The 27,832-nt window shown below is 49.0% G+C and overlaps 1 protein-coding gene across 1 annotated transcript; it reads right to left on the reverse strand.

Annotated features, from left to right (window-relative positions):
• Positions 1-27,545, reverse strand: meis1a (Meis homeobox 1 a). Its single transcript, XM_041983857.1, has 13 exons — positions 27,534-27,545; positions 25,340-25,572; positions 24,307-24,448; positions 24,113-24,163; positions 21,779-21,829; positions 21,356-21,502; positions 19,892-19,994; positions 17,616-17,761; positions 6,161-6,237; positions 5,521-5,576; positions 3,989-4,072; positions 3,068-3,181; positions 1-35 (listed from the first exon to the last, which is right to left on the reverse strand). The coding sequence occupies exons 1-12, from the start codon at positions 27,543-27,545 to the stop codon at positions 3,123-3,125; spliced, it is 1,161 nt and encodes a 386-aa protein (XP_041839791.1). The 3' UTR covers positions 1-35; positions 3,068-3,122.
• Positions 27,546-27,832: the final 287 nt, after the last annotated feature.

Here is a 27,832-nt window from a genome sequence, read left to right on the forward strand (position 1 = left end):
GGGGGGGTCCTGCTCCAGACCTGCTGATCAGAGTCCTGCAGACAAAACGCAAAAGCCAAATTTTTGTCTTTAATGCGACTCCAACATGTTTCAGTAATGTTGATGAATGAATTTCTTTGTTAGACCTGAAAGAAAACAGGCTTGGTTTCAGGATTTAGCAGAGCTGCTGATTTCCAGCCGCCGCTCCTGGACAGGTTAGCTGTTAATACACGAACATCTAAACACCATCAGAAAGTAAGAAAAGAACAACCACTGAAGCTACCAAACACATTTGCATACAGATGACAAAAACATTTAAATGTGTGTGTACAGCTTTGTTGGGACAGCAACTATTCCTGGTGAGGAATGAAAACGTCTGTGTGTGTGTGTGTGTGTGCATGTAGTTTGTTGTGAAAGTGTGTTCCTCTTGTGGCTTTGTAAGAGCAGGACGACCGAAAGATGTTTAACATCTGGGAACGTCTTCCTAAACGTTTTCTCTGATGGATAGATCTGAATTTTCCTAAACTGTCCCTATCCAGTCGTCCACTGACCGTGTTGCCCTCTCTGCCGCCGTGATGACAGCCTTTAAAAACGTGAGAAGAGTGATCATGAAGGAAGCTGAACATGAGTTGGATCCAGTTTGCAGGCCCAACGGTGGAGTGGAGGACGCTATGTTGACCCAATTAAACATGAATTGTATTATCTTAAAATCGATGAGATCTCTGAATTTGAGCGCTTTCAGATGACAAACTCTTTCAGCTCACCGTGTTTTCTAGTCGTTCTTCTAGTTTTTTGTTGCTACTGTTAAGCTTAATGTTCCTTTTTATGGCATATCATCATGTACATAACACCACCCGATGGTGGGCAGGACAAACTGGCATCACAGGAGGGAAGAAATTTAACAAAATTTCCATTATTCAGTGTAAGTAGTCAAGTATTAAATTTTATTTTAAATAAGTGTAACACAGAACCATTGACGTTTTTTTTGTAAATGAAAAGTGAACAGCAAGACCACAGAAGGGTCCACATAATGACGTCAACCAAAGTTTCCAAATCACACGGCAGCATGTAGTCATGGAGACGTGATGAAGACGACCTGCTGAAGTTCAAACTGAGCATCAGAATGAGGAAGAAAGAGGATTTAAGAGACTTTGAACGTGGTTGCTGGTCTGAGTATTTACTGGGATTTTCACCCACAACCATCTCCAGGGTTTCCAGAGATGGTCTGAAGAAGAGAAAACATCCAGAGCAGCAGTTGTCTGGACCAGGATGCAGCAGAAGACACACCGGGTGCCTCCTGTCAGCTAAGAACAGGAAACTGAGGCTACAATTCACACACACTCACCAACACTGGACAATAGAAGATGGAGAAACGTTGCTGGTCTGATGGGTCGCAGAGCAGAGGGGGATGGGAGGAGGAACTTATGTTTTAAAGATAAAAGACCTTTAACAAAAGGATGATGACCTCATAAGAACAAAAACTCATGAGCATCATCCTCCCATCTTCGTCCTCTTCATCCTCCTCCTGCTAGTTAATGAAAAAAGCTGCTGACAGAGTAATGGGACTAATTGGACTGTGTGTAATCAAATAAAGTGATGACGGCGTTCAGCATCTCTCGGTAACGAGTGTTTCATTAGACGAGGGAGAAGATCTCAGAGGATTAATCGAGCTTTAAATCTGTTGACTGGATGTAATTAGTGAGGAGGAGACGTTCACTCTGATCTGAAAGTCCTTCTTCCCCAGGACTGAGCGGCGGATCCTGATTTCAAACACCAACAGGAAGTACCTGGTCCTGAACAGTCCAGTTTAGATGGCACCAACATCCAAGATCTCAGAACTCAGAAAAACAGGTCCAGCCCACTGAGACGGGATCATCACAGATCTGCAGTCCAGATAACATAAAGCCCAGTGATGGGTAGAAACTCAGCTCAAAGACTCCACCAAGCACTGGCATCCTAACCAGGCTCAGTCCAAGCCCCAAGCAGTTAATGGATGTACGAAAAACAAAAGACAAATTACTTTCCTCATTCCTGGAATTTCTTTAGTCATTCCTGGATAAATGTGGCTGCTTTCCTCTGGTTTTACTGAAAGTAATGCGGTTTTCTAACGTCCAGGTCCTTCTTTATTTCTGGTATTCTGATAAAACAGAAACTTTGATTATTGCACCTGACAAAAAACCTCTCAGATTAAACCTTATGATGGAGTTTCAAGCACATTTGTCCAGCCAAGCTTCATAAATTTGGGGGTCATTTTTGATGATCTCCCATCGCAGCCAGGTGTGGACGCAGCTGAAAAAGCGCATCCATCCACCCCACTGACTGGAAGTGGAGGGAGGGGCGGAGCGCATCAGACTGCATAACATTCCAGGAGAACTTGACAACCAGCCATCCAAGGCCAGGTCAGGGATTAAGATAAAAGAATTGTTTAGATTCAGGCCAGAGCATGTTTCGTCTGCCTTGGGTCTCTCAGTGGTCTCACTGGCGACTGTAATCATCCGAATCTGGGTCAGTTTCCACCCAGCCGAGCTGACAACTTCTCCACGTTGGTGTCCACCCCGCGTACAAGATCCGGAACCGCAACCAGTTGCCATTCTGGGCTAGAATAGCCTCCAGTTAACGATTAAGCTCATGCAACGCTATAGTCTGACTGTTCGTAGCTCAACACACACCTGCACAAAAGTTCTGCTCCAAACAGCAGAAACCCAGTTATCATGAATCCAAATGTGTAGATGTCCTCAACGTCCTCAACAGAAAGAGACAACAGACACATGACCTTCCACACCCTCCAGGAGTCCAAGGAAAAACATCCGCCTCCGTCGAGTACAGGAAAGATGTACGGCTTTTTAGTTCAACTAGGGTTTTATGACTATATGTGTTATGTGTTTTCTCATGTCTTTGTCTTTTTATTAATTTTAGTTTTTATTCTTATTTTAAAGCACTTTGTGGTTTTTATCTGTGAAAGGTGCTATATAAATACAATTTCCCTCCTTTCTTTATAAAAACAATCAAGTTTTGTGTTTCCAACTTTAAGCCTCATCATTAAAGCGATGAAAAGTAGAGGTTCAGGTTGGTGGTTGTTTCTACTTACGGTGGTTTCTGGGTCGCTAGTCGTCTCGGACGGCTGCAGGGTGGACTTCCTGCCTCTACATGTAGTGCCACAGGTCCTCCACATCCATCCTTATCCCTATGCCACCCATCACACCTGCAGCACCACCAACACACTCAGGTCAGGTCTGTCCACCTGCTGCAGAAGCTTCCCAGCTCACAGAAACACATTCCAGGGGATGAGCTTAAACTTCTGAGACATAAAGTCACATGCTAACACGTTAACACACCTGCGTTCAGACCGAACATAAAGTGAACTGCATGCAGGCCGTAATACAGAAGGTCAGTTACAGACATGACTTAGAAATTTAGAAAACAAGTCATATACATCCAACACAGTCGCAGTCAGCCTCAGGTAGCAAGGAAGCAGACAAGAGGAAGTTTTGGCCTTTTTTTAAGATCACCAGCTACTAAGGTATCTGAGCATCTCTGGAGGGAGGCCCCGCCCACTTTTCCAACAAGTGAAAATTAGCTGTTCTGTAAAAATATGGAGCAGCTGAACTCCTCCGTTACGTTCACATTTAGTCTGAACGTCGTTGTCTCCAAGCAAAGATCCAAGCAGAAACTTTTCAGTGGGTTTATGAAGTGAATTAATCAGGCAAGCTCAACCAGACTGTTTCCATGGCAACAGGAGGAAAGAAACATTATGTCTGAGGAGAAAAGTACTGCTTTGAAGTGATAGAAGTGATAGTAGCTGAAACGACGACTGCGAGTGAAAAGAGGAAAATAGTATTTTTTTAACTGTTTGTCTTTTATAATATAAAGATGGAGCTTTTCTCCATCGTTGACAAAATGCTTTAGTTGGAATAAATAAAGTTGGATAAAATGCTGAGAGTCTTCTCACATTTCTCGTGAATGAACAAATGTGACCCAATGTGAGTGTGGATGGGCGTGTGTTGTTTACCAGGTGCTCTGTTTCCCATGTGTCTCTGTCCATCAAAGCCTCCCATTGGTGGACCATCTGGACCGAACAGTCCTGCCTGGCCCACTGTGGACAGAAGCAGGCTCTTTAATTATCTCAACCTCACACACTGAGACACAAACAAACATTTATCAGCTCATTACAGAGAGACAGCACCAGAGCTCTGACTACACCTAGGACAGTCAGCTCGTTTGACTACACCTGGGACAGTGGGCTCGTCTAACCACACCTAGGACAGTCAGCTCGTCTAACCACACCTGGGACAGTTGGCTCGACTAACCACACCTGGGACAGTTGGCTCGTCTGACCACACCTGGGACAGTCAGCTCGTCTGACCACACCTGGGACAGTCAGCTCGTCTAACCACACCTGGGACAGTTGGCTCGTCTAACCACACCTAGGACAGTCAGCTTGTCTGACCACACCTGGGACAGTTGGTTCGTCTAACCACACCTAGGACAGTCAGCTCGTCTGACCACACCGGGGACGGTTGGCTCGTCTAACCACACCTAGGACAGTCAGTTCGTCTAACCATACCTAGGACGGTCAGCTCGTCTGACCACACCGGGGACGGTTGGCTCGTCTAACCACACCTAGGACAGTCAGTTCGTCTAACCATACCTAGGACGGTCAGCTCGTCTGACCACACCTAGGACAGTCGGTTCGTCTAACCACACCTAGGACGGTCAGCTCGTCTGACCACACCTAGGACAGTCAGCTCGTCTGACCACACCTGGGACAGTCGGTTCGTCTAACCACACCTAGGACGGTCAGCTCGTCTGACCACACCTGGGACAGTCGGTTCGTCTAACCACACCTACAACTGTCAGCTCGTCTGACCACACCTAGGTCAGTCAGCTCGTCTGACCACACCTGGGACAGTCAGCTCGTCTGACCACACCTGGGACAGTCGGTTCGTCTAACCACACGTAGGACGGTCAGCTCGTCTGACCACACCTGGGACAGTCGGTTCGTCTAACCACACCTAGGACGGTCAGCTCGTCTGACCACACCTAGGACAGTCAGCTCGTCTGACCACACCGGGGACGGTCAGCTCGTCTAACTGCACCTGGGACAGTCAGCTCGTCTGACCACACCTGGAACGGTCACCTCGTCTGACCACACCTAGGAAAATCGTCCCGTCTGACCACACTTGGGACAGTCATCCCGCCTGACCACACCGGGGACGGTCGGCTCGTCTGACCACACCTGGGACAGTCGTCCCGCCTGACCACACCTGGGACAGTCATCCCTCCTGACCACACCGGGGACGGTCGGCTCGTCTGGCCACATATATAAAGCACATTAAAAACAAATGCATGTCAGGACAACAACAACAACAACAGGGACACCAAGTTATCAATCTACCATTTAAAGGGTTAAAATCCCTAAAATGACTTGAATGTTTGGTAGTTTTAAGCAGGACTGTTGCTGCATCAGATCAGCAAATTTTTTCCATCACATGATGAAATGTCTCCGACATGTTGCTCATACGGGAGGCAGAAGCAGCTCACCTCTGCTGGACTGGTTGATCATGGGCTGAACGATTCGCCGCCTCGCGTTGATGAACCTGGAAAAGAAGATTAAGGATCAGGAAAATGTATTTCTTTGAAACTAAACTTGTCTCCGACTCTGAACATCCAAACTGTCTTCATGGAGCCTGTCCAGCAACATGAATGAAAGACGTGACCTCATGGCTTCAGTGATGTGTGGGAAGGGTTAATGAAACTGTGGCCTCCAAATAATGAGCAAGTTCCTTTATGGCACCAGCCAGTGGTGGTTATATCTTCTAAATATAATATATAATATCCATCCATCCATCCATCCATCTATGGACGGATGAACGGATGGACGGACGGACGGATGGAGGGATGGATGATCATGTGTTCAACTTTCTGTCATCAACAGGAAAACAAACTCCAGAGGAGCTGAAACGGATCCCTGAGGAATTCCTCTGAGCAGATTTTAGTGAATGAAGGTGAAACCAGAAGGTTTTCCTCCTACTTCTCAGCAGTGATGTGAGGATGAATCTTCTGGTTCGTGCTGCAGGTTGTAAACGTAACAGATGTGCCGTGAAGGAATGAATCATCCTGGTCATCAGTCTCTGGTTTCCTCGAGACAAGGCCGAGTCCCTGCTGACAGTTTGACACTCACCAGTTGTTGACCTGCAGGACGGTGAGGCCGGTGTCCAGAGCAAGCTGTTTTTTCTGCTCCTCTGATGGGTATGGGTGCTGTAGAGGGACAGATCACACAGAAACAGCACAGGCTGGTTGTTGATGTGGAGGAAATAAAGCTGCTGCTAATTAAAGCGCCATGTGGGAGCCCCTCATGGTAGAGATGTGAAATAAAGCATAAATAACAGGAGACATCCAATTAGTGGAGGAGGCTAAGTGGAGACTGAAGAACATAAATGTATTTATTGAGTACTCAACCCCTTCATTTAATTTTAAATGAAAAAAAGAAGTTTCTGAATCTATTGAATTTCTAAATAAAACATGATTCTTCTATGTCAGAATCATTGTTTATATTATTTCATTTATTAAGGCAAGGCAGTTTATATGTACAACACATTTCATGTACAGGACAATTCAAAGTGCTTTACATAAAACAAAGACATTACAGATATTTAGAAATAGTAAAAGGCATCAACACATAATCACAATAAAATAATAAATTACATTAAAATGATTAAAAGCAAGATAAGTTAAAGTTACCGTGCAGATTTCATGCATAGGTGCATGAGAACAGAAATGTTTTTAACCTGGATTTAAAAATGTCTACATTTGGGGAAAGTTTAATCTCCACTGGCAGCATAACAGCTAAATGCTGCTTCTCCATGTTTAGTCTGGATTCTGGTCTGGACTCTGGGCTGGACTCTGGGCTGGACTCTGGGCTGGACTCTGGGCTGGACTCTGGGCTGGACTCTGGGCTGGAGTATCCAGTATAAACTGGAAGCCAGTGTAAAGATGTGAAACTGGTGTGATGTGTTCAGATCTCTTAGTCCTGGTTAAAACTCCAGCAGCAGCATCTGGATGAGCTGCAGATGTTTACTGGTCTTACTGGGAAGTCCTGTTACAGTAATCCAGCCTACTGGAGATGGATGGGTATTAATCGAACCACATGACAGACTGTGTTAACGTTTGTTAATAACAAACACAAATTCAATATTTCTATTATGAAAGAATATTAAATTATAAACCTTACTGTGAAACAACAAATCCTTCATTCAGCTGGTCATCTATTATTAAATATATATGTTTTTTATTATTGATTTATTATTTATTATTAGCATTCAAATTTTGTTTCAGTTAAACCACAAAACAAGAAAAATGAGATCTGGCTAATCTAAAGGTATCGGCTGAGGCCGTGCTTACGATGCCGACCCATTTTATACAAACCAAGCAGCTCAGGTACGTTAATAGGACCTTAATTTTAAACACGTTTTAAACGAGGAAAGTGAACTACACCTTTTTAAATCATTGTCACATCTTGGACTAGATTTGTTCTTATTTTGTTTTGTGTTGTCTTTTTAAATCTGTTCCCCTCAAATCACGTCGACTCTCTGACTTCCAGCTGTCGTTTGTCTTCAACATCATCTGTGCTGTTTTAAATTAAATCACTAAATTTAAAGATATTTAAATTAACAAAGTGTTTGTTGATTCCATGAAGTTATATTGATTATACTTCTTATAGCTCTTTTTTGTAACCTAAAAATAAGAAGACTGATAGTTATATGTGCATTATCAATCAATCATTCAATCAATCATCAACCTGAGCTGGAAGGGGGTTTGGATCAGGACCAGGACAAGTACCTGGCTCAGGGAGGGGGTTTGGATCAGGACCAGGACAAGGGAGGGCAGCCCAGACCGGTTGGGGTGGAGCGACAGGAAAGAGAGACCAACAGACCTGCAGCTTTTATCCAGTTTTACTGGATAATTATTAAAATGGTTTCTGTGGTGGATCAAACAGAAACTGGCACAGAGTTTACGATCTGGACTTTCCAGTGAAACTCCAGCTTTTTCTGTTTCCATGCTGAGATCTGATCATGTAAACAACCTAATTTATTAGAAAAATGTCTGATTGCTTAAAAATCTGGCTAAATCTGACCAGCTAGTTCAGCGGTTCCCAACCTGTTGTCCTCGGGGACCCCTGCGCCCCCCCGTGCTTAAACCATGCAGGTTTCATGCTTTCAAACGTGAGATTTTTATCTTGAATAATGTGTTCTTGCTGAGTCCATAAAGCCAAAGTTCAATTTACGTACAACCTTTTTTCTTAAAATAGGGACAATTAACCACAATGGCTCTGAAGGATCAAAGCCTCCGGGACCCCCTGAGCTATTTGGGGAACCACAGAGCTTGTTAGTGCATCTGTCATCATTCCAGCATGAACGGATCAAGTGAAACTCTTACAGCATCTTGACAAAAAAAGTAGATCAGCCGGAGCGTCGACGTCATTAAAGTTTGAAACCCTCCACCCTCCACCCTCCATCCTCAACCCTCCACCCTCCACTGTCCATCCTCCACCGTCTACCGTCCACCCTCCACCATCCATCCTCCATCCTCAACCCTCCACCCTCTACCTTCCACTGTCCATCCTCCACCGTCTACCGTCCACCCTCCACCATCCATCCTCCACGTCCACCCTCCACCCTCCATCCTCCACCGTCCACCCTCCACCCTCCACCGTCCATCCTCCACCCTCCACCCTCCACCTTCCACCCTCCACTGTCCATCCTCCACCGTCTACCGTCCACCCTCCACCATCCATCCTCCATCCTCCACGTCCACCCTCCACCCTCCATCCTCCAACGTCTACCCTCCACCCTCCACTGTCCACCCTCCACCGTCCACCGTCCACCCTCCATTCTCCACCGTCCATCCTCCACCGTCCACCCTCAACCCTCCATCCTCCACCATCCATCCTCCACCCTCTATCCTCGACCTTCCACCCTCCACCCTCAACTCTCCACCCTCAACCGTCCACCATCCACCCTCCACCATCCACCCTCAACCATCCATCCTCCACCGTCCATCCTCAACCATCCACCCTCCACTGTCCACCGTCCATCCTCCACCGTCTACCGTCCACCCTCCCCCCTCCACCATCCATCCTGAATCCTCCACGTCCACCCTCCACCGTCCATACTCCACCGTCTACCCTCCACCCTCCACTGTCCACCCTCCATCCTCCACCGTCTACCCTCCATCCTCCACCCTGCATCCTCCATCCTCCACCATCCACCCTCCACTGTCCACCCTCCATCCTCCACCGTCTACCCTCCACCCTCAACTGTCCACCCTCCATCCTCCACCCTCCACTGTCCACCCTCCATCCTCCACCGTCTACCCTCCATCCTCCACCCTGCACCCTCCACCCTCCACTGTCCATCCTCCACCCTCCACTGTCCACCCTCCATCCTCCACCCTCCATCCTCCACCGTCTACCCTCCACCCTCCACTGTCCACCCTCCACCGTCTCCCCTCCATCTTCCACCCTGCACCCTCCATCCTCCACCGTCCACCCTCCACTGTCCATCCTCCACCGTCCACCCTCCACCGTCCATCCTCCACCCTCCACTGTCTACCCTCCATCCTCCACCCTGCACCCTCCATCCTCCACCGTCCACCCTCCACTGTCCATCCTCCACCCTCCACCGTCTATCCTCCATCCTCCACCCTCCACCCTGCAACCTCCACCCTCCACCATCCACCCTCCACCGTCTACCCTCCATCCTCCACCCTCCACTGTCCACCCTCCATCCTCCACCGTCTACCCTCCATCCTTCACCGTCCACCCTCCATTCTCCACCCTCCACTGTCCATCCTCCACCGTCTACGTCCACCCTCCACCCGCCATCCTCCATCCTCCACGTCCACCCTCCACCCTCCATCCTCCAACGTCTACCCTCCACCCTCCACTGTCCACCCTCCACCGTCCACCGTCCACCCTCCATTCTCCACCGTCCATCCTCCACCGTCCACCCTCAACCCTCCATCCTCCACCATCCATCCTCCACCCTCTATCCTCGACCTTCCACCCTCCACCCTCAACTCTCCACCCTCAACCCTCCACCGTCCACCATCCACCCTCCACCATCCACCCTCAACCATCCATCCTCCACCGTCCATCCTCAACCATCCACCCTCCACTGTCCACCGTCCATCCTCCACCGTCTACCGTCCACCCTCCCCCCTCCACCATCCATCCTGAATCCTCCACGTCCACCCTCCACCGTCCATACTCCACCGTCTACCCTCCACCCTCCACTGTCCACCCTCCATCCTCCACCGTCTACCCTCCATCCTCCACCCTGCATCCTCCATCCTCCACCATCCACCCTCCACTGTCCACCCTCCATCCTCCACCGTCTACCCTCCACCCTCAACTGTCCACCCTCCATCCTCCACCCTCCACTGTCCACCCTCCATCCTCCACCGTCTACCCTCCATCCTCCACCCTGCACCCTCCACCCTCCACTGTCCATCCTCCACCCTCCACTGTCCACCCTCCATCCTCCACCCTCCATCCTCCACCGTCTACCCTCCACCCTCCACTGTCCACCCTCCACCGTCTCCCCTCCATCTTCCACCCTGCACCCTCCATCCTCCACCGTCCACCCTCCACTGTCCATCCTCCACCGTCCACCCTCCACCGTCCATCCTCCACCCTCCACTGTCTACCCTCCATCCTCCACCCTGCACCCTCCATCCTCCACCGTCCACCCTCCACTGTCCATCCTCCACCCTCCACCGTCTATCCTCCACCATCCACCCTCCACTGTCCACAGTCCACCCTCCATTCTCCACTGTCCATCCTCCACCGTCCACCCTCAACCCTCCATCCTCTACCATCCATCCTCCACCCTCTATCCTCCACCGTCGACCCTCCATCCTCCACCCTCCACCCTCCATCCTCCACCCTCCACCATCTACCCTCCACCCTCCACTGTCCACCCTCCACCGTCTCCCCTCCATCCTCCACCCTGCACCCTCCATCCTCCACCGTCCACCCTCCACCCTCCACTGTCCATCCTCCACCGTCCACCCTCCACCGTCCATCCTCCACCCTCCACTGTCTACCCTCCATCCTCCACCCTGCACCCTCCATCCTCCACCGTCCACCCTCCACTGTCCACCCTCCACCGTCCATCCTCCACCCTCCACCGTCTACCCTCCATCCTCCACCGTCTACCCTCCATCCTTCACCGTCCACCCTCCATTCTCCACGCTCCACTGTCCACCCTCCACCGTCTACCCTCCGTCCTCCACCCTGCACCCTCCATCCTCCACCGTCCACCCTACATCCTCCACCCCCCACTGTCCACCCTCCACCCTCCACCGTCCATCCTCCACCCTCCATCCTCCACCCTCCACTGTCCACCCTCCATCCTCCACAGTCCACCCTCCACCATCCATCCTCCACCCTCCACTGTCCACCCTCCATCCTCCACCGTCCACCCTCCACTGTCCATCCTCCACCCTCCACTGTCTACCCTCCATCCTCCACCCTGCACCCTGCACCCTCCATCCTCCACCCTCCACTGTCCCCCCTCCACCGTCCATCCTCCACCCTCTACCCTCAACCCTCCACCCTGCACCCTCCATCCTCCACCATCCACCCTCCACCGTCTACCCTCCATCCTCCACCCTCCACTGTCCACCCTCCATCCTCCACCGTCTACCCTCCATCCTTCACCGTCCACCCTCCATTCTCCACCCTCCACTGTCCATCCTCCACCGTCTACCGTCCACCCTCCACCATCCATCCTCCATCCTCCACGTCCACCCTCCACCCTCCATCCTCCAACGTCTACCCTCCACCCTCCACTGTCCACCCTCCACCGTCCACCGTCCACCCTCCATTCTCCACCGTCCATCCTCCACCGTCCACCCTCAACCCTCCATCCTCCACCATCCATCCTCCACCCTCTATCCTCGACCTTCCACCCTCCACCCTCAACTCTCCACCCTCAACCCTCCACCGTCCACTATCCACCCTCCACCATCCACCCTCAACCATCCATCCTCCACCGTCCATCCTCAACCATCCACCCTCCACTGTCCACCGTCCATCCTCCACCGTCTACCGTCCACCCTCCCCCCTCCACCATCCATCCTGAATCCTCCACGTCCACCCTCCACCGTCCATACTCCACCGTCTACCCTCCACCCTCCACTGTCCACCCTCCATCCTCCACCGTCTACCCTCCATCCTCCACCCTGCATCCTCCATCCTCCACCATCCACCCTCCACTGTCCACCCTCCATCCTCCACCGTCTACCCTCCACCCTCAACTGTCCACCCTCCATCCTCCACCCTCCACTGTCCACCCTCCATCCTCCACCGTCTACCCTCCATCCTCCACCCTGCACCCTCCACCCTCCACTGTCCATCCTCCACCCTCCACTGTCCACCCTCCATCCTCCACCCTCCATCCTCCACCGTCTACCCTCCACCCTCCACTGTCCACCCTCCACCGTCTCCCCTCCATCTTCCACCCTGCACCCTCCATCCTCCACCGTCCACCCTCCACTGTCCATCCTCCACCGTCCACCCTCCACCGTCCATCCTCCACCCTCCACTGTCTACCCTCCATCCTCCACCCTGCACCCTCCATCCTCCACCGTCCACCCTCCACTGTCCATCCTCCACCCTCCACCGTCTATCCTCCACCATCCACCCTCCACTGTCCACAGTCCACCATCCACCCTCCACCGTCTACCCTCCATCCTCCACCCTCCACTGTCCACCCTCCATCCTCCACCGTCTACCCTCCATCCTTCACCGTCCACCCTCCATTCTCCACCCTCCACTGTCCACCCTCCACCGTCTACCCTCCGTCCTCCACCCTGCACCCTCCATCCTCCACCGTCCACCCTACATCCTCCACCCCCCACTGTCCACCCTCCACCCCCCACTGTCCACCCTCCACCGTCCATCCTCCACCCTCCATCCTCCACCGTCCACCCTTCACCCCCCATCCTCCACCCTCCACCCTCCACCCTCCACTGTCCATCCTCCACCGTCTACTGTCCACCCTCCACCATCCATCCTCCATCCTCAACCCTCCACCCTCTACCTTCCACTGTCCATCCTCCACCGTCTACCGTCCACCCTCCACCATCCATCCTCCACGTCCACCCTCCACCCTCCACCGTCTACCCTCCACCCTCCGTCCTCCATCCTCCACCATCCACCCTCCACTGTCCACAGTCCACCCTCCATTCTCCACCGTCCATCCTCCACCGTCCACCCTCAACCCTCCATCCTCCACCATCCATCCTCCACCCTCTATCCTCCACCGTCGACCCTCCATCCTCCACCCTCCACCCTCCACCCTCCATCCTCCACCCTCCACCGTCTACCCTCCACCCTCCACTGTCCACCCTCCACCGTCTCCCCTCCATCCTCCACCCTGCACCCTCCATCCTCCACCGTCCACCCTCCACCCTCCACTGTCCATCCTCCACCGTCCACCCTCCACCGTCCATCCTCCACCCTCCACTGTCTACCCTCCATCCTCCACCCTGCACCCTCCATCCTCCACCGTCCACCCTCCACTGTCCACCCTCCACCGTCCATCCTCCACCCTCCACCGTCTACCCTCCATCCTCCACCCTCCACCCTGCACCATCCACCCTCCACTGTCCACCCTCCATCCTCCACCGTCTACCCTCCATCCTTCACCGTCCACCCTCCATTCTCCACGCTCCACTGTCCACCCTCCACCGTCTACCCTCCGTCCTCCACCCTGCACCCTCCATCCTCCACCGTCCACCCTACATCCTCCACCCCCCACTGTCCACCCTAAACCCTCCACCGTCCATCCTCCACCCTCCATCCTCCACCGTCCACCCTTCACCCCCCATCCTCCACCCTCCACTGTCCACCCTCCATCCTCCACAGTCCACCCTCCACCATCCATCCTCCACCCTCCACTGTCCACCCTCCATCCTCCACCGTCCACCCTCCACTGTCCATCCTCCACCCTCCACTGTCTACCCTCCATCCTCCACCCTGCACCCTGCACCCTCCATCCTCCACCCTCCACTGTCCCCCCTCCACCGTCCATCCTCCACCCTCTACCCTCAACCCTCCACCCTGCACCCTCCATCCTCCACCATCCACCCTCCACCGTCTACCCTCCATCCTCCACCCTCCACTGTCCACCCTCCATCCTCCACCGTCTACCCTCCATCCTCCACCGTCCACCCTCCACCCTCCACCGTCTACCCTCCACCCTCCATCCTCCACCCTGCACCCTCCACCCTCCACTGTCCATCCTCCACCATCCACCGTCCATACTCCACCCTCCATCCTCCACCGTCTACCCTCCATCCTCCACCCTTCACCCTCCACTGTCCACCGTCCATCCTCCGTCTCCCCTCCATCCTCCACCGTCTACCCTCCATCCTCCACCGTCCACCCGCCATCCTCCACCCTCCACCGTCTACCCTCCGTCCTCCATCCTGCACCCTCCATCCTCCACCGTCCACCCTACATCCTCCACCCCCCACTGTCCACCCTCCACCGTCCACCCTTCACCCTCCACCCTCCACCCTCCATCGTCCACCCTCCATCCTCCACCGTCCATCCTCCACCCTCCATCCTCCACCGTCCACCCTGCACCCCCCATCCTCCACCCTCCACCCTCCACTGTCCACCCTCCATCCTCTACAGTCTAACCTCCACCATCCATCCTCCACCCGCCACCCTCCACTGTCCATCCTCCACCCTCCATCCTCCACTGTCCACCATCCACCGTCCATCCTCCACCCTCCACCATCTACCCTCCATCCTCCACCCTGCATCCTCCATCCTCCACCATCCACCCTCCACTGTCCACCCTCCATCCTCCACCGTCTACCCTCCACCCTCAACTCTCCGCCCTCCACTGTCCACTCTCCATCCTCCACCCTGCACCCTCCACCCTCCACTGTCCATCCTCCACCATCCACCGTCCATACTCCACCCTCCATCCTCCACCATCTACCCTCCATCCTCCACCCTTCACCCTCCACTGTCCACCGTCCATCCTCCGTCTCCCCTCCATCCTCCACCGTCCACCCTCCATCCTCCACCGTCCACCCTCCATCCTCCACCGTCCACCCTCCATCCTCCACCGTCCACCCGCCATCCTCCACCCTCCACCGTCTACCCTCCGTCCTCCATCCTGCACCCTCCATCCTCCACCGTCCACCCTACATCCTCCACCCCCCACTGTCCACCCTCCACCGTCCACCCTCCATCGTCCACCCTCCATCCTCCACCGTCCATCCTCCACCCTCCACCGTCCATCCTCCACCGTCCACCCTGCACCCCCCATCCTCCACCCTCCATCCTCCACCCTCCACTGTCCACCCTCCATCCTCTACAGTCTAACCTCCACCATCCATCCTCCACCCGCCACCCTCCACTGTCCATCCTCCACCCTCCCTCCTCCACTGTCCACCATCCACCGTCCATCCTCCACCCTCCACCGTCTACCCTCTATCCTCCACCCTGCATCCTCCATCCTCCACCATCCACCCTCCACCATCCACCCTCCACTGTCCACCCTCCATCCTCCACCGTCTACCCTCCACCCTCAACTCTCCGCCCTCCACTGTCCACCCTCCATCCTCCACCCTGCACCCTCCACCCTCCACTGTCCATCCTCCACCATCCACCGTCCATACTCCACCCTCCATCCTCCACCGTCTACCCTCCATCCTCCACCCTGCACCCTCCACTGTCCACCCTCCATCCTCCACCGTCCACCCTCCACCGTCCATCCTCCGTCTCCCCTCCATCCTCCACCTTGCACCCTCCATCCTCCACCCTCCACTGTCCATCCTCCACCGGCTCCCCTCCATCCTCCACCCTGCACCCTCCATCCTACACCGTCCACCCTCCACCGTCCACCCTCCACCGTCCATCCTCCACCATCCACCCTCCACCGTCCATCCTCCACTGTCCACCCTCCACCCTCCACTGTCCATCCTCCACCATCCACCATCCATACTCCACCCTCCATCCTCCACCGTCTACCCTCCATCCTCCACCCTGCACCCTCCACTGTCCACCCTCCATCCTCCACCGTCCACCCTCCACCGTCCATCCTCCGTCTCCCCTCCATCCTCCACCCTGCACCCTCCATCCTCCACCCTCCACTGTCCATCCTCCACCGGCTCCCCTCCATCCTCCACCCTGCACCCTCCATCCTACACCGTCCACCCTCCACCGTCCACCCTCCACCGTCCATCCTCCACCATCCACCCTCCACCATCCACCCTCCACCATCCACCCTCCACTGCCCACCCTCCACCGTCTACCCTCCATCCTCCACCCTCCACCCTCCACTGTCCATCCTCCACCCTCCACCGTCTACCCTCCATCCTCCACCCTGCACCCTCCATCCTCCACCGTCCACCCTCCACCATCCACCGGCAGTTTTTAGATTAAATTACGATATTCTGTAAGTTTAATTTAAGGTTAGGTACCAGATCTTTAAAAAAAACACTGATAAGCAGCAGAGTTGTAGATGGAGTTTGTCAGCCATAAATTATTCATTCCAGGCAAAATTTTGTCACATAAATCTTCATTTGGAGGAAAATAAAATTAATTATTGATGTACGCAGGCTTCAGGGAGAAAAACAAAACATCTAAAGTGTTTATTAATATACAGCTGATGAAAAGACAAGATCCAAGAATGGAAGTCTGATATCGGAGCGTCAGGATGCGACGACACAAACAGGAAAATTTATTTAGGTTGTTTAGTAGAATCAGTTGGACCTCAGTTTGTTGTCTCTGAAAAGAAAAATGAAAAACTAGTTGGTAACTGTGGCAACAGAAACTCAGATGCTGGGCTATTACTCCTAAAAAGCAAAGAGCAACAACATCCTGACTTTGGTAACTGTGGCTTCATTTCTGAGAATTTTCTGAAGTGTAAAACTCCACCCTGAACACACACATGCCTGAAATATGAGCAAAGGATGAGGAACACACGCTCAACTTGACCTGGTCTGCCAGTAGAATTATGATGGATTAGAGTTAAAATATGTCCATATATCGTTTAATCGCTTCCACTGCTGCCATGATTAATTAATGAATAAACAAACTGCTTGTCTGTGTGCACAGCGTGTCAGGTGGTGGGCGTGGCCAAGGTGCAGCAGCACTGCTGACTGACAGATCGCGCTCACAATACACAGAAATGTCATGTTTTTAATGTCGGACAATCAGCCCTTTTTCATCTTGTCTCATCAGTAAAAACACTTACAACTTATAGAAGTACATTATATGCTGCATTTACTGACCCTTGGACATCTGACGTTTACCCAAGAGAAGATCAATTAACTAAATATTTGTAGCATCGGCTCGTTCTGGTGATATGATACAGTAAAAACGGCAGATTTCAGGCATAGTCAGGATTAATCATGATTAATTTGTAAGCTGTGATTAATTTGATTAAATTTGACAACCCTAACATATAATATATTATAATATAATATAAAAATTTTATTTACCAAAAATGTCTTATTTGAATTGTGATTAGAGAAATGTTGATATCCAAAGATGTGGTATGTAAACTGTAACTAAAGCTAATGTTAAAGCTAAAGCAAGCTCCTACCATCAGGTGCTGGAACAACCAGGCTCTCAGGATGTTGGTGGCCACTTTGGGGAAGATGCCTCGCTTCTTGTTGTGTAGTCGTTCTCTGTCGGGGTCGTTGTCATCACCCAGCATGGGTGACGCCACATCGAAGTGAAAGCCGTCACCTGATCAAGGTGAGAAGATGGAAACCCAAATATTACCTCATAGTTCCACCCACAAGACAACACAACCCAGACTGGTTGGGTCACACAGCATCATCTGGATGAGGGCTGGTTCGGAATCGGTGGCAGACCTGGACAGAAACCATGTTTTAATGAATTCACTGACTGGCCCAAATGTCTTTGTTCAAAACTCATCGCACACATTTTACACACAGGTTACCTCTACTCTTACCTTGTTCGTTTTACATCATTTTAGCCTCATCTGACAGCCGAGGCTGTCCTGAAAACATCACGTCTACATGCTGACTGGGATTAAAAGCTCCAGCTTCTACAGGCTGGTTATAAATGTCCTGGAGTTTTAAGAGTTGATAATAACCATTAGCACGAATTCTGTTTGTACTCTAATATTAATATTTATAATAACCAACACAGAATTTATAGGCTTGGCTCTTGTGGGTTATAAACACTGGGTCTCATATTAGTTTGTCCACAGGTTCAAATCCCCTCACCCCGGTTCTGTTGTGTGTCCGACCCAAACAAGATGTTTGTCCAGAGCCCATCTACAGCTACTCGGAGCGCTTCATGTGGAGCCAATATAAGATATGATATGGGATATGGACGTGTGGACCCTCCCCACCTGATGCACATAATGCAGCGTTTTAACTGGAACCACTAACAGCAGCTGGGCTGCGTTTTTACAGCACTCCCTCTGCCAGTTTAAGAGGCTCTTTCCTCCAAGGTCAGGGCTCCAGGCCCTGGAGACCCAAGTCCTGCCCGGAGCTTCAGCCAGGCCCGGACCGAGCGGCTCAGCCTGAAGAGGCGGAAATAATCATAAAAATGGTGCGTAACTCCATAAACAAGCTTGTAGTCTCATTAGGCCGAAAGTCAACTCCCCGAGGCTGGTTTATACACCTCCTACAGGAGGAGGAGGAGGTGGAGGTGTGATGGACCTGATAATGATTGAACTGAAGGAAAGAACAAGAAACCAGGAAGGTTTATGTATATGTATATTTGAGATGTGCACATGTTTTATTGACACCATGAGCACGTATGATTAAAAAAAAGCTGAATTAAACCGAAATTAACCATCAGTAAATTCTTAGCCAACATAAACAGGCTGGAGACGTCACTTTCACTTAATTTCACTATTAATCCCGGTTTTACACGCAGTGATTAATTCGTTTCTAAAGATCCTCGTCATCATGACTTTCCATGTGGGATCATATGTGAACCATGTGATCAGATCAGGAAGGTAAACTACATCGTGTGTTACTGCTTCTGTGTTTTCATGGGAAAATAATGGATGAAATCCTGCTGGTGGGATGAAACATAAAGCCGGTGTGATTGTGGAGGACGTCTCAACCTGGAAAGCAGGACAGGAAACAGGAAGTCTATCTGTCTCTATCTCTCTATCTAGATGATGTAGAGGTCCTGGTGGAAGTCCAGGTAGAAGTCCAGGTAGAGGACCTGCAGTCTTTCATCTGGTTTCTCTGAGTTAACATGTAGAACTTCTTCTGCATTTTTTTATATTTCTTCTGCACACAGCAGAAAATATATAAATGAATTAAATTTAAAAACCTATTAAAAAAGTTGATGTGGTTTTACACATTTATAATGACAGGAAATTAATCAATGTAGAATAATATAAACGTTGCTCTGGTAAAGAAAACGTTCAAGAAACATTTCAAATGAACATATATGGAAAATAAACATCAAGCAAAATACATCCAGATGTAACACAGACGAGAAAAGATGTGTAATACCACAAACAACCACTAGGTGCTTCTCCAAACATACTTGGCTCCTCATTCGCTTGAAAATTTCTATTAAAATTCTGTCAAAAAAAAAAAGATTCTGTCATTCATCAGATTTCCTTCCTCTGAGTGGTGCTCCGGTCGTCTTTCTGAGAACGATTCAATCACAAATAAGTCCTCAGAGATGTTCTTCCAGGATCATTCTTTAGCTGAACCCTCATGAAGTGTTTGATTGCTTGCAGGTCAGACAATAAATAAATAAAAAAGAAAACCAGAATGTCTCCTCTCTAACAAACTCTGAGTCAAACAGCCTGAAATCCAAAAGTAGTGAATAAAATCTGAGACATTGTCCTATTAGAACACATAAAAATCTGCGTACCTTCTTCACTGCTGCTGTGAGAAGCATGTCCTCCACTGGTTGCTTTCGGTGTCCCGTCGAATGGGAGCGATGCTGAGTCCTCAGGCTCCCTACGCCACAAAATCTGCAGAGAACATCGTTTTCATTTGGTCAGAGAGCCGCGACCCAAGTGCAGCAGAAATGGCAGGAGGCAGACCGGTGCAGGTAAAAGGTTTAATAAAGTTCAACTTAAACTACAAAACACAAAAACTCTGGAGGCAAAAAAGGTGACATGGTATGGACTAACTATATTTACAGGACTAACAGAGAGCAATGAACTGGCAAGGAGGAACTGAAACCAATGGAGTAGAAATACACAGAGGAAGTGTTGAGACACAGGTGAAGTGAATGAGCTAATTCACCAGGTGAACTAATGAGCAGAAACCAAAAACACAGAACACCAAAAACCAAGATCAAACCAAAAACATGCAAAAACCAAACACAAGAAACCAGAACATGAACCGGGAATCATGACACAAACACAACGTAAACACCTTATCGCTACGTTTGATTTTCTGCAGGCTCCTCTTAGATCTTTGGATTCACAAAATAAAAATATTTCCGCTTAAAAGGACAGAAACATTTGCTGACACACCAAATGTTCTCATTCAAGAGCAGGTTTTATCCTTTATTCTTTAAAAGTCAAAGCCAACAAATGCACCACTATAAAAACAGAAAACACGAGATGGCTGTGGATCCTGCTGCCCCGCAGAGTTTCTGGGTTGTGTATGAGGTCCATTGTCTAAACAAACTTTAGTTGCTTCACCTTTGAAGATGTGAAGAAAAGGCCTGCAGAAGCAGATCACGACTGTCACTTCTGACTAGGTTAGATTTGATTATACTGTTTATTGATTTAGCTTATTTGGGTGGCTGGAATGAAAGGGAGCCTAAATGTGGAATGTAGTAAGTATAAGACAAGTCAATATGTGAACCTCTGGGTGCTTTTTGTACAGTTTTGAACTTACTGGAAGAATGTTACAAGGAAAGCACAAGTACCAGGGCACATTACCTTGAGGGGACAATGTGATTTTGAGCAGGTGCAGATGAAGGCAAGGCAACAAGCGTCTGAAAGGATGCATTGGGATGACTGTCTGACAAGTCTGGTCATATCTTGAGCTTGTTTAATTTTTTTAAGTTACAAAGCTTTGCAGGCAGCATAATGGATGTTGTGAACAATTTGATGACCACCTGGACGATCTTGAAGACTCGTTTAAGATGCGAAAGGATAGTTTTCTTGATACAGCTCAATTTCACGTGACATCCTCCAGGATTTATCTTTTGTTTTGCTCTCTTGGACAAATCTAGTTTCTAAGCTTCTAAGTCTGTCACATATTTCTGTTGTTGGGTCAGAGCATAGATAAATGGGGGCTCGTCCGGGATCATCATCTTTCACACTGACAGAATCAGAATATTTGTCCATGGTTGTGGAAGAGTCAGTGAGTTTACCTGTTCCACATCAATCCCAGAAGACCTGAAGAGCTCCTCACTGTCCGACTTGTTTCCGTCTCTGTCGTCTATGAGCAGATTGATCGGCATTTTCCCCTTCAGACAGCTGATGTATCGATGGCAGAAGTTATCACAAAGCTCACAAACCTTAAAGAAAACACACAAACCCTAATATGAGGAGTTTTAGTTGTAAAATGTGCAACAATAATTTCTCACTACACAAATAATACAAGTGTGTCATTAATGAACAAAGTTTACATGAATGCTTATCCAAACTTTTAAGAAGACAATAAAGACATTTGAGGTGTGTTGTAGAAGTGCAGATTTCAGTATTTAGAAGCAGCTCTAATTCATTACTGCAGACTAAGCGGCAGATGTTGGCTGAATTAGACTCTGATCAATAAAAAGGAAACAGAGGCAAACCTTCTCCAGCTCCAGGAGGTGGAAATGAAGGACTAATATGGCCTGAATCATCTGCAGAAAAACACAGACACAGGAAGTTCAAACTGAGCATCAGAATGAGGAAGAAAGAGGATTTAAGAGACTTTGAACATGGTTGTTGGTCTGAGTATTTACTGGGATTTCCACCCACAACCATCTCCAGGGTTTCCAGAGATGGTCTGAAGAAGAGAAAACATCCAGAGCAGCAGTTGTCTGGACCAGGATGCAGCAGAAGACACACCGGGTGCCTCCTGCCAGCTAAGAACATGATGAGTCTGATAAGTCTCCATTTCTGCTCCACATTCAGATGCTCGGCTCAGAATCTGCTGGAAACATCATGAAAACATGGATCCATCCTGCCTTGGATCAACGCTTCAGGCTGCTGCTGGTGTAATGGTGGGGGGAGATTTTCTTGGTCCACTTTGGGCCCCTTAGTACCAACGTGGCCTGGTTTAACCAGCACAGCCTACCTGAGTATTGTTGCTGACCATGTCCATCCCTTTATGACCACAGTGGAGCATCTTCTGATGCTACTTCCAGCAGGATAATGCACCATGTCACAAAGCTCAGATCATCTCCACCTGCTTTCTAGAACATGACGATGAGTTCACTGGACTCCAACGGCCTCCACAGCCACCAGATCTCAGTCCAGTAGAGCAGCTTTGGGATGTGGTGGAACGGGAGATTCTCATCATGGATGCAGCCGACAAACCTGCAGCAACTGTGTGATGCTGTCATGTTAATATGGAGAAAACCTCTGAGGAAGGTTTCCACCACCTGCTTCATCTATCACACCAGGATTAAAAAGGTCCAACCCGGTACTAGAAGGTGGTCCTGATGAAGAGGACGACCCGGTACTAGAAGGCGGTCCGGATGAAGAGGACGACCCGGTACTAGAAGGCGGTCCGGATGAAGAGGACGACCCGGTACTAGAAGGTGGACCCGATGAAGAGGACGACCCGGTACTAGAAGGCGGTCCGGATGAAGAGGACGACCCGGTACTAGAAGGTGGACCCGATGAAGAGGACGACCCGGTATTAGAAGGCGGACCCGATGAAGAGGACGACCCGGTACTAGAAGGCGGACCTGATGAAGAGGACGACCCGGTACTAGAAGGTGGACCTGGTGAAGAGGACGACCCGGTACCAAAATCTATGGCAATATCCCATCTGCATTAAAAATTGTGGTCATCAGACCACTACTGAAAAAACCCACCTTGGATCTAGAAGTTCTCTCCAACTACAGGCCCATCTCTAATCTTCCATTTCTGTCAAAAGTTCTGGAAAAAATGGTTGCATCACAGCTTCTCGCTCACCTCAAACACAATAACCTGTTTGAAAAATTTCAGTCGGGCTTTCGCCCTGGTCACAGCACAGAAACAGCACTGGTCAGAGTCACAAATGACCTCTTGATGGCAGCAGATAATGGCTCCCCATGCCTACTCATCCTCCTGGACCTAACAGCTGCATTTGATACAGTCGACCATAACATCCTCCTCCATCGTCTGTAACACACTGTTGGTCTCTCAGAAAATGTCCTTAACTGGTTCATATCAGACCTCAAAAACAGAACTGAGCATGTTGCCCTGGGAAATTCCAAATCTCACACTCATAATGTCACCTGTGGTGTCCCTCAGGGCTCTGTGTTAGGCCCCACCCTTTTCACCATCTACATGCTCCTCCTTGGCAATATCATCAGCAGACACAAGATATCCTTCCATGTTATGCTGATGACATACAGCTCTACCTGCAAACAACCCCACCTCCTCTGCTCGGCTGCCAACATCCACACTGACCACCTGCCTGGAGGAGATAGAGGCATGGATGAAGCTAAATTTCCTCCAGCTGAACAGTTCGAAAACACAAGCCATTCTTTTTGGCACTGCACACCAGCTCCGCTCCGCCACCCTCTCCAGCATCACCTTCTCTGGCCAAAATGCCCCCTTTCCACATCTGCCTCCAACTTGGGTGTTAAAATGGACCTCACCATTAGAAGGTGTCCCTGATGAAGAGGACGACCCGGTACTAGAAGGTGGATGTGATGAAGAGGATGGTGGGTCCACAAGATGTTTAACCCAACTTTTAAACATCATCAGTTTAATCAGACCAACACAGACCTCCAGCAGATGGCCAATCAGAGTAAAGCAGCTGTTAAAATAACCTGTGTTGGAGAGAGGATGAGTTGAGATGCTAAATATCTGTATGTTGATGTGAGTTATAAACATTGTTGTTTTGTGTTATAAGTGACCAGAAGAAGCTGACGGTACCGACCCGTGTCCTCTCTGTAATGATGGAGGCTGCAGTTCTTCAGACTCACCAGGTCGTTCAGCTCTGGGTTTGATGAGAGGAAAGGTTTCTCCGACTGGATCTGGACACACACAGAGAAAACCTGAAGCTTTCACCTTTACAGGATAGCAAAGGTCAAAGGTCATCACCAGTAAAAACAGTCACACAAACAAAGATAGATGACAGTTTCTTATGTGTGTGCGTGAAAATCTGCTTCCTGTCTACCTGTGTGGAGAAGATGGCGATGTCCTCGCTGAAGGAGTCCGAGGAGCAGATGCCTCCCCCGACCACGCCGCCCTCCATCGGTGAGCATGTCGCCAGCTCACATTTCTCCAAGAGCAGCGCGAGGAGAGGAAACAAGGGATGGCTGCAGGAGGAGGAGGTATGACGCTTATTGATCTTCTTTTTATTGTTACTGTTTTCTGCTGTTTTTGTTGTGCATTTGTAAACAACAGATGAACATAATGTTGTTTTTCTGCTTCTAATAATAGTAGAAACATCTGCATTATGTCAGCATCTGAACTATTCTATTCTATTCTATTCTATTCTATTCTACAGTCATTTAGCAGACGCTTTTATCCAAAGCAACTTACATTTGAGAGTAAGAACAACACAAGAATTCTAACAAGATGGACGTCATCATTCAGTGATAGTCAGACTGCTGGAGTCCAGGTGGACCAGGTGCTGTCACGTAGAGCTGGAGGCAGTGCATAATTTTTTTTTTTTTTTTTTTTTTAAGTCATTTTGTTTAAATACAAGATCACGATTTCATCACAATATCTGCAGCAGCTTCTTCAGTACTTGTTTGAACCAAAAAGCTGGACAAATCTTTCTAACTCATTTAGTTAAGCTAAGTGTGGAAATGCTCCTTAAACAACTGAGTCTTTAGCTTGCTTTTAAAAGTGGATAAGGACTCTGCGGATCGGACGGAGTTTGGTAGATCGTTCCACCACCGGGGAACAACAGAGGAGAAGAGTCTAGCTACTGATGTGGCGCCACCTTGTGGTGGGAGCACTAGGCGTCTTTCACTGGCAGAGCGTAACTGTGGAGAGGGAGTGTAGCTCTGGATTAAGGAGTGGAGGTAGACCGGAGCCGTTATTAGAAATAAAACATGCTCAGTAAAGTCTGACAGCAGGTTGTGAGTTTGCTCCTCATCGTTTTCTGTATTTTTGTGTATTTAAATGTTTCTGTGTCTGTTGGTTTGCTAAGGGCTAAACTCGAGACTTGAGTTTGAGCGGTGTCAGTGAACTCATCGTACCCATAAATGCCGTCTTTGTCGTGCCTGAGGGCGTCTCCGGCCGTGAAGGCCATGCTGCTGCTGCTGGTGTGGGCGGACTGGGCGGACTGGTGACGAGGGAAAGAACCAGCCGAGGCGGCGGGGACCAGGTGAACAGCCTGCAGGGAGCGGGAAGCTGCAGCTGCATGGGGGTGGTGGGGGTCTCCATAAACACCAGCCATCCCCTCCTGCCCATATTGGGCCACATCTTCATACTGAAACACAAAGAAGAGATGTGTGACCTCTAACCTTTACAAACCCTCAATCTCCTCCCGTTTCATAATGTCATAATAAACAGAAAGGTTCAAAACAACTAAATGTGGTCAGATTTAAAGATTGTTTTATTTCTTCAAACATCTTTGTTTTGATCCAAAATCAAACAGAAACCAACAGTGTTCCTATTATTTTGTCATATCATTCACAGCGCCCCCTGGTGGCCCCACAACTCTATAATAAAACTGGGGAAAATACCAGACCTTCCTGCATCTATCTATGATGGGAAACCAGTTCAAATTTGGTGGAATCCAGTAAAAATGTTACATATCACGACATTTCTTCCAAATGAAATGCTGGTGTTCAAGAAGGGATTATTTTAAATTGTAATAACAGTGAGAATAAAATATGTAGTTTTAATGGAAGTCAATGGGACATTTTCTGCCATGAAGGTCACCAGAGGGAGGATCTGGTCCTACAGAAAAATACTAATAACATCTTTTCAGTTTTACTGGTAATCTTTGACACGTCAAAAGTTCCAATCACAAGCAATCCATCTGACATTTATCGGATTAAAATCAAATGATATGTTTGGTGGCTTTGAGCAGGTCTGAGGTTGTTTCAGTGATTTATGAAACAAAGATGGAAAAAAGATGATTGTTATAGCAGATCTGGACACCAGATTAAAAAAAATTACTAAAAAAAAAAAGAGCTATTGTGATGCCACTAAAACAAGAGCAGGAGCTGATCAGCTGTTTGTGTCCAGTTTTCCCAGAAAACAAAGATCCTGACAGTCTGAACCGGAACCAGCTGATTCTGGTGCGAAAAAGATGTGAAACTAAACCGGATCCTGAATTTTAACATGTTCGACCTGAAGAAAAGTGGAATGGAGAAACATGAAAATTACAGAAGAAAATATGTCCAGAGTTCTACGTCCTTGTTTTGTGGGAAATATTTCTTTATTAGTTTCTCTTCATTACTTTTTATTTCTCTTGTAGGTGAAAATTTACATTAGTTTATCTGGTTTTAAATCTGCAATGAATTTGACGTTAAAAAAAGCTGTAAAACTTTCATGTAAAATAAAAATAAACTGATTTCCGTCTCAGAAAAATTCGTTCTTTCTCTCAGATAAAACGTTTTCATCAGATTTAACGTCGCGTTCGCTAATAAAGACATTTGATCAGTTTTCTGAGAAAATGAGAAGATTTTAACTGTTATTTAGTCACTTTTTGATCAGTTTTATCTCATTGATTAATACTGATGGATTCTCTAAGAACCCAGGGAGCCTTTGTGAGACCAGGTTTGGTTAAATCTTTGTTTTAAACGTGTTAGAAAAATTACATCACATGTAATACGTGTGAATTTCAAACAGATAAAAATCTGAAGCCGGCAGCTGGAGAATCCTGAAGTTCTTCCAGCTCAAGACAATAACGTTTATTCTGAGGAAGCAGGTCCAGTGTCAGGACCAGTTCTTCACCAAGAAACCGGGTCTGTTTACAGGTTTTTATGTTTTACAGACAGAAAAACATCATCCTTCATAAAAATCTAGTTTTCTTTCTATTTCTCTCAGATTCGTTATTTTTTTTATTTAAAAACGCGAATCAGATCCTCATCAGATGTTAAAAACTCCGATTTAACCAGAAAGTTTTAAATTCCTGAATAAATAAAAGAAATCACGCTGAATTTGGATAAAAACATTCTGAGAGATTTTTTCTTTTATTTTAACATTTAAACAAAAAGTTTTCATGAAGTCAAAAAAGTGAAAGAGCTGAAGATGGAAAAGGATTTTATTTTTATCAGAAAAAAAGTTTCTAGATTTAAATGTTTAAAAGCAGAAGTTTTTCATTTTCACGGAGTAATTGTTTATTTAAAAGAAGTTAAAAGTTAATTTTATCCTGGAGGTTTGAAGAGAAAAGTTCTCCAGAACCAGAACCGGGACCAGATCTCAGCTGGTTTTACGCACCCTTTGCGCCATCGGCTCCGTCCCCGGACTCCAGAAGACTCCTGCGGGCTGAACACACATCCAGGTCGCCTGATCACCTGATCCCAAATTAAATGTCCAGCTTCCGGCCTCCAGCAGCTCGGTCCGCAGGTCCGGTCTGGTCAGGGTCCGAACTGAGAGGAGGAGCCGCGCGCGGCGCTCTGAACCGGGCCGCGCGGAAAGGAGGAGGAGGAGGAGGAGGAAGAGCTGCCTCTCCACCAGAAGCAGCTCAAACTGCGCGCGCCCGTGGATCAAAATGAAGATTAACGCAGAAACATGGA

The sequence above is a fragment of the Melanotaenia boesemani genome, chromosome 4 (assembly GCF_017639745.1).
Source record: "Melanotaenia boesemani isolate fMelBoe1 chromosome 4, fMelBoe1.pri, whole genome shotgun sequence".
NCBI lineage: Eukaryota > Metazoa > Chordata > Actinopteri > Atheriniformes > Melanotaeniidae > Melanotaenia > Melanotaenia boesemani.

Coding starts and splice junctions, on each gene's coding strand:
- meis1a (XM_041983857.1), bottom strand. Junction 17,762..19,891: donor TCACAGCAGCAGTGAAGAAG/GTACGCAGATTT, acceptor CACCTTGATCAG/GTGACGGCTTTCACTTCGAT. Junction 4,073..5,520: donor GATCAACCAGTCCAGCAGAG/GTGAGCTGCTTC, acceptor TTCTGTCCACAG/TGGGCCAGGCAGGACTGTTC.